The sequence below is a fragment of the Manacus candei genome, unplaced genomic scaffold, assembly GCF_025592945.1.
Source record: "Manacus candei isolate 608988 ecotype Guabito, Panama unplaced genomic scaffold, ASM2559294v1 h1tg000035l, whole genome shotgun sequence".
NCBI classification, from domain to species: Eukaryota; Metazoa; Chordata; class Aves; order Passeriformes; family Pipridae; genus Manacus; species Manacus candei.
The window spans coordinates 9791091-9802713 of NW_026138083.1; the positions used below are offsets into that span (position 1 = coordinate 9791091).

General features: G+C 44.1%; 1 protein-coding gene across 2 annotated transcripts in view; it reads left to right on the top strand.

Moving 5' to 3' along the window:
- ATL2 (atlastin GTPase 2) overlaps nt 1-9216 on the top strand; it is a 42607-nt gene extending 33391 nt beyond the window's left edge. Inside the window, exons 10-14 of one of the 2 annotated variants that reach the window (XM_051793013.1) lie at nt 1566-1622; nt 2818-2889; nt 5416-5847; nt 7290-7304; nt 7405-7918. In XM_051793013.1, the coding sequence (XP_051648973.1) occupies nt 1566-1622; nt 2818-2889; nt 5416-5847; nt 7290-7304; nt 7405-7512 (684 nt within the window). In that variant the 3' untranslated portion in view covers nt 7513-7918. The other variant, XM_051793014.1, reaches the window with a different exon arrangement.
- Nucleotides 9217-11623: the final 2407 nt, after the last annotated feature.

An 11623-nucleotide genomic window follows, 5' to 3' on the forward strand; every position in this document is an offset into this window, starting at 1 on the left:
ACCAGGAATTAGTCTGGGGTGTGTGGCCTTTTTTGAATTGGAATAACTTAGACAGTTGGCTTGGTAAGAATGAGTGCTGCTGTCTCCTGAAGACATGAATTTTGCATTGCTGCTTTTGAACATGTGTGTTCAAGGTAAAACAGTTAAGCTGATGCTAAGAAATGAGCTATACAAGGAAGAAATCTGAGGCCAGAGCTCTTTTAACTTCACTTGTTAAATGAAGCAACTTTTTTAAAGGAAAGGCATGATATGGGATGTAGAAATGGTGGCTGTTCTGACAAGCATAAAATCAACACTGGAGCTCAGAGTTTCAGTCTCTCTATTTACGTGGCTGCATGCTGCTTTTTGCTCCAATTTCTTCTCTAGTAGGACCTGATCATTACGGTGCAGGGAGTGGAGTGTGCATTCAGCAGCAGTTTAGAAAGGATGCATCCTAAAAACTGAGTGTAAAACCTCTATTGAAAAGCTACCTGATTCACATCCTGTATCCAGTCTGGGAGCAGTCCTGGGGCGTGCTGCAGAAATGCCATGCTTATGTAACTAAAGAGGGCTGCTCCCTTGGGACTGTGCATCTGAAGCTGAGGTTGTGAAGCCTGAGTTGGAGACTGTAGGGCTTTTACTTGGAGGAGATAGCTACAGAAGCAAGGAGGGTGTCAAGGGAACGGAGTCCTGTATAACTCTATATGTTTTTGTAGGTTGTTCTACAACCTCGAGCACTGAGTACATAGGGACCCTGATAACCTTGTTCTCTCCTCCTTTATAGCAAAAGATCCTCAGACCCCAGAGGCTGTTAGACAAGCCAGGGGGTAAAACAATAGTAGCATGAGGAAGAGTAATGGCCCAACCTCTGAGGGGCTGAGTGGCCTTGTTGGTGTAACTTGCACAGCTTGTCCAGAGCACTGAAATGGCCACTGCTGCCTGCTGTGACCCACTTACCTGTCCCCAAAAGCTGTGGCATGGGCCACCTTGTGGGCTGGAGTAGACATTCCAACCCTCTGAAACCCTGGGAAAAGAAAGGACATCTGAGGATGGGCAGGGTGCAGCACAGGGGTAGGCTGCCTGCTTAGCTTCCGGAAGTATTTTGGTAGCTCAGCTCTGTCTGCATTAAGTGCTTTGATCTGCTTTTTTGCCTCCCACACTTCAACAGAGCGAGGCATATGGGGGAATATAAGTATTGGTTCTCCCAGGACTGGGCAGAACTCTTGCCAGAAAGGCTGTGTGAGATAGTCATCTCCACTCTTTTGTTATGGATGAAGATTCCCTGCTTAGCAAAGACCTTCTTATGTATTTGAGGAAGCAGAAACCTGCTGTCAAGCCTGTCACTTCTTGAGACAGTGGCTGTGTCTCCTCAGGTTTCTCTGGTGCCCTGCTGGGAACCAGTCTCGTGCGCAGGAAAGTAAAGGGGGAAAAAATGCTAGATTTACTAAGAAATTTACATAATTTAATATTTAGCATTATTACAAAGAAATAATCTGAGCTCTGTCCCTGTATCATCCCTCATTTCTCCTTAACCATAAATGTTTAGAAAAAGAAACTTTTCTTTTTTTTTTTTTTGTCCCTATCAGGCTTACATTAAAATCTATCAAGGAGAGGAGCTACCTCATCCGAAATCTATGCTACAGGTATTTTATTTTTCTTTCAAATAATCTGATTAGATGATGTGTACTTTGTAAGTTCTTTGCAACTGAAGTTCGTGACTGCTGCAGGTCCGAAGCTCCCACACACAGCTGTAGTTGTTGAAGTTCTTTGAGAGCCATCTGAACTGTAAGGCTTGAGTACACATTTGTGTCTTCCCTCTGTTTTGTTAGGCAAATGGAGCAGGGGTCTGTCTGGTTGGCTGGGGTTTTTAGCTGCTTTGGTTTCTAAGCCCAAGTTTCCTGTAACTTGCTGTTTTGTTGGTATCTTTCATGCTGTATTCAGAGGGCATTTAGTGTCAGATGCAGCAGATGAAGTGGAGAAGGCTTTATAGTAATGTAGCTACTGTCTCACAGCATTGGACCACTCTGTGTTGGGTTTGTTAGATTGGATGACTGCATTGAGGCTCCTTTTCTGAGTTGATCCAAAGAGGATGTAATCATCTTTAAAGCAATCTGAAAACAAAATGATTGTATAAAGCTCTGTTTTGAACCCTTGAATTGTTTGGGATGAAGAGCTTTCAGCGAAGAGTGGGCTTTATGGTCAGTTTTAACCATTTTGTGTTTGTAAGACTGGGGTTGTTGGGGTTTTTTTAAGCTTCCTGTGTCACTTCACTAAGACCTGACTGTTCTGGGTGTTTTCTTGTCCTTCAAGGAACAAAATCTTTAGACTTTTTTGGGAGTTCAGAAAACTCATCACAATGAAACAAAGGCTACTATTATTTTCTGTACTTATCATACCATAAATGTATCTGGGACATACAGCATTAACTGCAGTAATTGTTCCTGACGTGACACAGGTTGAAAATAAGCCTGAAATTCTAACAAAATTGACATTTACAGTTGACACCAGAACCATACCTATATAATGCAGAAATAATACCACCTTCCTTCTTTCCTCACAGGTTAACATGTGACCCTTATGTGCTTATTAACAATAGAGCATTCAGAAGAGGTTGTTCATGATGAAAAACCTGTACAAGCAAATTGGGGTTGGTTTGCAGGTGTACTAGAAAGCTGAAGAAAACATCCTCCTAGGCAGTAATATGTTTTGATGTATATTGCCACTTATTTTAGTGTGGCCTTTTCCTGGCCCTCAGAAGCTCTGGAAGTTGGGCAGGGGTATGTTGACATTGTAACTGCCTGGCCATGGTGTGATGACACAGTGCTCGATGTTTTCCAGGCAACGGCTGAGGCGAACAATCTTGCTGCTGTGGCGGGAGCGAAAGACTTGTACAGTAAAGGCATGGAGCAGGTATGGGGACACAACCTTTTCTAAACACCTACATGCAAATACAGGCCTTGGGTTTTCCTGTTGCACTCTGGTTGTGAGCACGTTAATTGAGGAGAGAAGCTCAGGGCTCGTGTGTTTTCTGCACTCTGCTTGAGTGCGATCTCTCAGGCTGGGGAGGTGTGGGAATGGATGTATTTCCTAAATACCACCTGTTAGTTGCCTCTACAGCTCTTGACAGGCATCTTAAAATCCTGTGGCATGCAGTGGGCAAGCAGGTGAGGAGATATTTGTTGGGCCAGAGTTGCACAATGGTAGAATTGTACTTCTGTAGTCTCACGCTTCTGAATTGTGGTCATTCGTTAGCTGTAAAACGCAAGGATTAATATGACTCTGAAGTTTTAAAAAAACCCTTGAAATACAAGAATTAGTTTGAAAAACATGTAAATGTAATTTCCTACTTGTTTCTGCTCTTGAAGATGGTGACTGTACTATTCTAAGCTGAATGACTGGATGGATTTCATTCTTCAGTATAGCATTATGCAAGGTTTTATCATAGGAAATTCTGAAAACAATTACATATCTCGTGAAGGTTAACAGGACTGTGCTTATTGTGAAACTATAACCAGAAAAAAACAGTATATGTGATAACGTGCTACAAACATAGCTCCCCATTAACTAGGTTAATTCTGGCCTTAATTACTCAAGTAGGTTTCCATTTTGAAATTAGAGTAAGACCTAATGCTACTGGCAGACAAGCCAATTCCAGTTGTTAGCAGGCAGTTTTGAGAACATTCTTCTGGTTTAGAGAGACTCCTTTGTTTCCATTTTGGAAAGTGTCTTGATATAGTACTTGTGTTGTTTTATAATAAATGTCGAGTCTCCCTTCCTGCCTTGAATCTCAATGGTTGTTGAGATACTGTAGTTGTAAGGTTTCTTACTTGGAGCAGGGAACAAACAGGAACAGATGTTCTTTTAAACAGACTTTGTTTCCATAGTAATGTTCCCCAGTACTGTATATTTTTATACCACCATAGAGATATGTACAAGTGTCTGGAATCATTTTTCATCCAGATGTCTCATATGATGTTCTTAACGTGACACAGCTCTGAAACTTCTATTTTTAAGAACAGAAGCGGGAACTCTTTGGATTTAAGACTTGATTATGTAAAGATAGTTCTTATTGTAGCTTCTGAGTTGTCCTCATGAACCAAAGCCCTCCTTTGCTGAGTGTGCATAACCAAAATACTGTCCCCCTAATGGCCTGAAATGTAAGGAACAACAGGTGCAGTCACACGGTGTAAGGAAACAGTGACAGTTATTTGTGTGGTGCCCTCTTGACCCCTCAGCAGCTTGTGGTGTTTAACACACTCTGGGCAATGTGAAAAGACTGTTTTGAAGAATGAGACTAGTGGCCATTTTCCAGAGAGTTTTCCTGGATGTGGAGGACTTCAATATGGGAAAAATCAGAGACATGCTTGTTAAACTTGAGCAAAGGGCAGAGTGGAGGTGTCAGGGTCTCGACAGTGATGTTCGCCTTGAAGGAGCTTGTCAGTGAAGCCATGCATCTAATGAGGTAGAGAGTGGGTGCTGTACTCTGAGAAAGGGATCCTGCTGAAAGGATAGCAGCAAAGAAAGTTAAAGTTGTTGCTGCACTCAGGACACGAGATGACAAGCAGTACTTTGAGGCAGGAAAGGGAAGGCTGTTGTTTGACATTATGTGGAAAGAATTACCAGTTCTTAGACACAGCCTAACTGTGAGGGTCGGGAGGAGCTGGAGCTGATCTGCTGTATGTGTGTCCGATGGCCTGGGTAAACAGAGTATAAGTCCTTGGGGTCTAACCATTTTCATACCCGTGCTGATTCAGGGAGAGGAAGATGGTGGTGTCCACATCACATATCCATTTGAGTCCCTGGTCTTGTCCCCTAAGCAGGGATGTACTCGCACAAGTTGATCAGAATCAAGCAGAGAGGACAACCTAGGGAAGAATAGGCTAGTGATGGCAGCAGCTAATTCTTGTTAATTTGTATCCCCTGCTAAGTTCCTTGAAGTCTACTAGTGGCAGCAATAAACAGGAATACACTTGTTGAGTGGGCAGAATCTACCCGTTTCTCTGAGTTCTGCACTGACTCTCTCACTGAGATGGGTGACCAGGAGTAAAAAGATGGCTTGTGGCCTTCAGAGTAGTCCTAAACCTTCCTCAAGTCAAGTTTTCTCTGCCCCTTGGTGTTCCTTTATTTCACTTTTTCGTAGTGGGAATGTGCATGTGGCCGTTGTCCTATCCTTCTGGGCTTGGAACAGTGAAAGTATGAGTTCAGTCATGTGCTATAGCTCTATATGTGGTTGGACAGGTAAGGTTCCTGCTGTGCTAGGGTGCAAAGTACCTTTAGCTGCTTCACTAGACAGGCCATGAGCTTACAGAGCCAAGAGAGCTGCTGGGGGCAGTCTGGTGCTGGCCTGGGAGAAGGGCAGAGAGAAGGGGAGCTCTGCTTTCTGTACAGCGGAAGATACCGAGGGTGTGATTCTCTGATCTCTGATTACTCCAACAGATTTGTGGGGGAGATAAGCCTTACATTGCCCCATCGGACCTCGAGCGGAAGCACCAGGATTTCAGAGAGACTGCTATCAGGCAGTTCTGCTCCGTGAAGAAGATGGGAGGGGAGGAGTTCTGTCGGCGCTACCAGGAACAACTTGAAGTGGAAATCGATGAGATCTATGCAAACTTTGTGAAGCACAACGATGGCAAAAACATCTTTTATGCTGCTCGTACCCCTGCCACTCTATTTGCAGTCATGTTTGCCATGTATATAATCTCAGGACTGACTGGGTTCCTTGGTATGAACTCCATAGCTACCCTGTGTAATCTCGTGCTGGGGATGGCTCTTATATCGTTTTGTACGTGGGCATACGTTAAGTACTCTGGGGAATTCAGAGAAGTTGGAACAGCCATCGATCAGATTGCTGAAGCTATATGGGAACAGGTTGGTATCTGTTTTTATTGCAAAATCTTCCTTTCTTGAGCAGACATACCAAACAGTTTCTGTTTAGTGCTGCGAGTAAAAAGCTGGTCTAGGCCTAACGGAGAATGCTAGTGCTGCCAAAAGGGAATTCTGCTCGGAAGTGTGACTGCTCTCTTCAGGAGGAGATGCCGCACACAAAGAATGTTAAACAAGGTTAGGATCTTATAAAAGAAGTGTCACTTAAAGGCCTTAGTAGGTGCTTGGATGGTAGAGTGGAGGGACTCTTCCTTGTTACTTTTTCAGAGCAAGGAATTCTCTTTAAAAAGGTATAGATAAACTATAGATGTGGTGGATAAAATATCTCAGATGGTGCAAGAAATGGGAAAGGCAAAACACTGCCCTCCTCACCTGATGCGATGCTGAAGGGCTGACTAGTCCTTGGAGAGAAGTGGCTGGGTGATGACTCGCGGCAGCTGCTGCAAGGGGGCTACAGCGGGTTTCTTCCTTCAGGAAGATTTGTGTTGTCTGTGACAACTTCAGTGGGTGCAACTGCTGATCGCAAGCAATGCCTAACAAAGTCCTGAAAGAAAAGACATGAGTCTAATAGCACCAGAGCTGGAGCAGAAAACTTTCTGCACTGAGATTTTACTGCCTGAATTCATTTGACACAGCTGTGCCACTAAGGCCAATGTAGAGAATTCCTGACCAACTCTTGTAAGTAGTTTCTGGAGCATTTCGACTAGCTGTGTCCAGTGCCAGTAGAAGGGAAACACTTTGGTGCTGTTACTAGAAATAAAGGCCTCACTGAGCTTATCTGGGATGACATTTGAGTGTGTCCTATGAGGCATGAGCAAATAACTAACTGGAGCCTTCTGTACAGACGCTTCTACAGCTGAAAAATTCCCGTGTTCAAGGTTGATCCTAGGCAGTGCTATGCTAGACCTGTCTGAGAAACCCAGTGGGGTTCCCAGTAAGGTTGTGAGTTACACTGCAGCAGAAAAAGTGTATCTTTAATAGTGGGAGGGAACTGAGCATCAGGGTACAACACCTTGAGCGACACCCCGAAGTAGTGATTAAAATTGAGGCTCTCCAGTACTACTGTAGCTCCTTGCTTTGGAGCTTGGGGCTGAAGAGCACTTCAAGAAAAGTGGAAGGTGTCAGTTTTATGTGTAATACTTGCTGAGTGCAGCTGCTGCTGCAGGTTACCCAGAGCATATAAGGCTTGATTTGACTGTTACCTTCCCTGGAAGGGGGAAAACTTGGCTTATGCTGACAGGAGCTTGCTATTTGTGGTCTGGAGGAAGGTGATCTCCAAAAGAGCTCACTGGTGTTGCTGTTACAGCTGCACATCACCAACAATATGTAAAGCACTGCAGGTCCTGCCTAAGTCGCTCTGATTAGATACCATGTTCTTGCTGTTGATTTTTCTGAATCTCTGCTTTTCTTTTCCCTCCTTGCTTCAGAGGAATCCCAGGAAGGTGAGCAGTTACTGACAATCAGTTTTTTTTTTCTGAACTTGATTGACTTTCTGCTGTGTTTTAAGAGCCATTTTTCCTAACAGCTGAATTCGTGTTTTAGGTGTTTTCCAAACTCTTTGAAGTCCTTAGACGCCGAACGATTCGTCGTGCTCTTACATCAGTGCCGCGACAGCGACTCTCATCCAACAATAACAAGAAGAAAAACTAGCCAGTATTTTTAACTTTCTTTCTGTATCTGAAGTGTTCACACTTACACATATAGGACAATAAGCTGGACCGTCTGGGCCGGTCTGCATAAATGCTGTAACCATACCAGACTGATGCTGCATATGGGGTATGGAATTGCACATCCATCTTCTAGGAACTGTAAAGTGGTTTGAATTCAGTGAAATACTGCTATGTAGGAGGGGTATCACTTGTGTCAATAGCATGTGACTGCTTTAACCTCATTACTCTAGCAGCAAAACTCATTTCTCTTTCAGTTCATGCCACTTTGTGTCAGACTTCATCATTCTAAGTTTTTTCATTATTTCAAGTCTCATCTCTTTATATGGTTCTATATTTTCTTTTCCTTGGTTACCTCATTTTCTTGTTTCTTTTGCACATTTCTCATTCCACAGGTGTTGAAGCCCATGAGTGATAATTTGATGGAGGATCATATGAGACAGTCTGTAAAAAACTCTATCAAAGCAGGCCTGACCGAGCAGGTGGCTCACCATGCCAGACTAAAGACAGACTGACAGTTCGTCTCCTCTTCAACTCTACCCTCTCATCCTAGACATGCTTGCTGTACCATGAGAACTCAATAATAAAAAATAAATAAAAATAAACCAAAGTTTACAATCAACTGTAGAAGTAGTTTAGTGTGATTGGCTTCACAGATTGCTGCCATCACCAGGGAAGAGTAAGTTTGTCAGTGCTCAGCTTCTCAGACAAACTGGTGCCGTGGAGGCCGCCGGGGGTGGGAGGGAGGGTGTCGGTTTTACATATAGGCCCGGTGAACTGTGTATGTGTGTGCTTGGGGGTGAGGAAGAGGGGATCTAACCCCAGTGTTTTGAGTCTACGCAGTCTCTGGCTTACAGGGGGAATCTGTCCTCTGCAGGAGCTGATTTCAGGGAAGTGTCGTGATCAGACCCACACAAGGTGTGCTCTCACCAAATGTACCCAGCTCTGCACCATCCCCTCGCCACCTCTGCAAGTGTTTCTGTGTATCCAGTCGGTGGAGCCATTAGAGCACCCACTACATTACAATACATATCCTGCTTTATTGCCTTTTATACCAGTGTTACACAGATGCATGTGTTGATTCCTCACGCTGCTGATGGCAGGATTGGTGTGTAAGGGAGGCAGTGGGTCAGAGCAGAGCATGTCTTGCCTTGAACTCGCAGACCTGGTCCCGAGGGAGGTGCATATTGGAACTGAGCTGTCTTTTTCTGCAGTTTAGCCTTCATGTATATAATATTGCCATTAATTCTACTGGGGGAGAAATTCCATCCAAAAATGTTGCCTACAGCTACCAAGCAATGAGTTAGGATTGTCTGTACAGTGTGTTTAGTTTTTATTTTTTAAGAAATCACAGATAGGGCATGTATATGAAATATAAATATATAAATACAATTTTGTATCAAAGTTTTGTAGTTTATGGCAAAACCTGGTTCTGTGGTAGCTAAGTGCAGTTCCTATAAAGGAATGTTTGTGGCTCATGTAAATGTGTGAATGCATCAACAATTTGAAGTTTTTTGATATATTTGTGATATTTACCTGCCTTGAGCACTGCAATCTCTCACCCCCTTGGGAAAATCAGTGGGAATGTTTGTTGTGAAACTCTTGTCTTCTGTTGCATTTTAAAGTTATTTCCTGTAATTTATTTTCAGTACATGATTAAAATCAGTTGTGTATATATGAAATGAAATCTGTGCTTATTTTTAAAAGATGTTCAAGTATGTATTCTACTACATAAACTATGTCAAATACTTATCCTGACAATTATATGAACAAATTGTCTATTGTACTTCATAGCTTTCTATTGAAGCTGATGTTTCTCACATGCTTGTCTCTGGAAGATGACATCTGTCTAGATCATACCCCCTCCCTGCCTAGGAAACCTCCTGCTATTCTAAAGCACGCTTGACTTGAGGAGTTGCTTGTCAGATTCTGCCCTCCAACAACTGTATCACTGAAATGTTGTTACTGGCTTTATTTTCATTCTTGGCTAAATCAGTATCAACTGTGTGGAGTGTAAAGGCAGCTAAATAATTACCTGCTGTAGTTTCAGTTGGAAATGGCTCTGTGCAATAGCTGGGATTTTTTGCATTCCTGAATGGTAACAATTTTCATCAACATTTGAGCTTCATCAGTCTCCTCTCTCTCGAGTGAGGGCAATCATCTGTCTAGGACTAAAGCAATTGCACTGTGACTTTTGCACTGCAAAGAACTGCTGGGGAGTGGTGGTTACCTGCCCTCTGGAGATGAGGGCTCAGCTCCAGGTGAAAGATGCTGAAGATGAGGTAGGAATGTCGCATTTTATGATACTTTCTTTCAAACTGTACAGATTAAATACTGTTATTCAAACAAGCCAATGCTTTGGTGATTAATGTCTTAGTCAAATGACTGAGTCACACAGGGGGCTTGGAGAGGCCGTGCTTGCCCTTGCTGCTTGTGTTCTCCAGGAAGGTGCTCTTCAGATCTGAGGCTGTGCTGTGCCCTGCTTGCCCTGCAGTGATGGCAAAAGAACTTTCTGGAATATGGACAATAAGCTGGAAGGCTTTATCTGCACCTTTTCCTTCTAGTAGAGAACCGAAACAGGGTATGTGGGGGGAGGCTTCATGAACACTGCTAACAAGTTGCAGAATGAATTCAAAACCCCCTCAGTTTTTGTGGGAGGGACCAAAGATGGGAAAAGGAAGGGGTCAAGGTGACTTTTGAGCAAGTGTGGGAAATTGATTTAGGGGATAAAAGGGGCTGGTCATGTGGCAATAGGTTGCTGGTGTGTGTTCTTGTCTGTTAACTCCATTTCTTACCCTCTCCTGGCAGAAGGGACTCCATTCTATGTGCTTATGTGCACAGAGGTCTAAGTGCCAGCAGTGGAAGAGTGAGGTGGTGTGTTGCTCTGTGAATAGCAAGCTGGATTTAGCCACCAAGTAGCGCAAGGGGCCTGGGAGTCAGGTATTGAAGCAATTCTAAATCTAGGCCAGATACACGTTTGGTTTTTCCTGAGGCAACCTGAGGGACGAGGAGATCTGGGCTAACTTAGAGGGTCTGGGGTTTAACTGGGATCCATTTGTATTTGTGGGCCTCCCTCTGTGGGATGCAAAAGAGGCTCCAAGGACCAATTATGGTATAGACTTGTGTGTGGAGACCAGCTGCTGAAGGGTGTTCACAGGGGGTGTGTGCAAGGGTGGGCTGAACCAGCAACTGAAGCACAGCTTTGGGCCATGTCCATGTGCCAGTCACAGGAACAGACTAGTGATCCAGAGGCTGGATACTGGATGAACTGAGCCTCTTTGCCAAGTAACTGGAGGGATCCAGAGCCTGTGTATGTATTTCCCACTGACAGACCTTTGTTCTGATCAGCTGGAGAGGAGCAGGATGTCGGTGTTGGTGCTGTTGTGCCAGTGCTGAACCTTGACCTGTATGAACGGCATGAGCACAGGCATGGGAATGCTGGCTCAGCCCTGCTGCTGGTTGCACATGGGGGCATGAAGCTGGAGTGGCCTCACCTCCATTGGGCAACCCCTTACAATTAGTATTCTTAGTAAAATAAGATTAGTATTTCTCAACTTTTGCCTATGTACTGTTAGAAGCATCAGGATTGTGCACAGAGGGGGTACAAGGGAACTAAGAAACTTCCTTAGCAGAATACATGGGGGCATAAAGGAGATGACAGATGCTTGTTTTCTCTATCCGAGGCTACTCTGCTTCTACTCAGGAAAGGAGTTCTGAGAGCTGTTCCAATTCTGTGGTGTATTCAGCCTTGCTGCCCCTGTCCTCCCTGAGCAAGCAAAAAGACCAATTTAACAGCAAAAGCATAGAGCAGAACATGGTAACTTACCCCATGCCTGCAGTATAGCTCTGGCCAACTCCTGCCTCAGAAAAGGGATACAGCACAGCAAGGAAGGAAAGCTACGTGGAAGATACTACAGCTAGCAAAGTACAGCATAATGCCATAGGGAGACAGATGAGGAGAGATGACTGGGAAGATGTAACAAGCTACAGCAGCCAAAAGAGGTGGAGAAGGCAACAACACTGGATATGTGTTCTGTCACTTCAGGAAGTACCTGCCCAAGTTCCTTGGGAGGGGAAACCCTAATCTGGAGCAA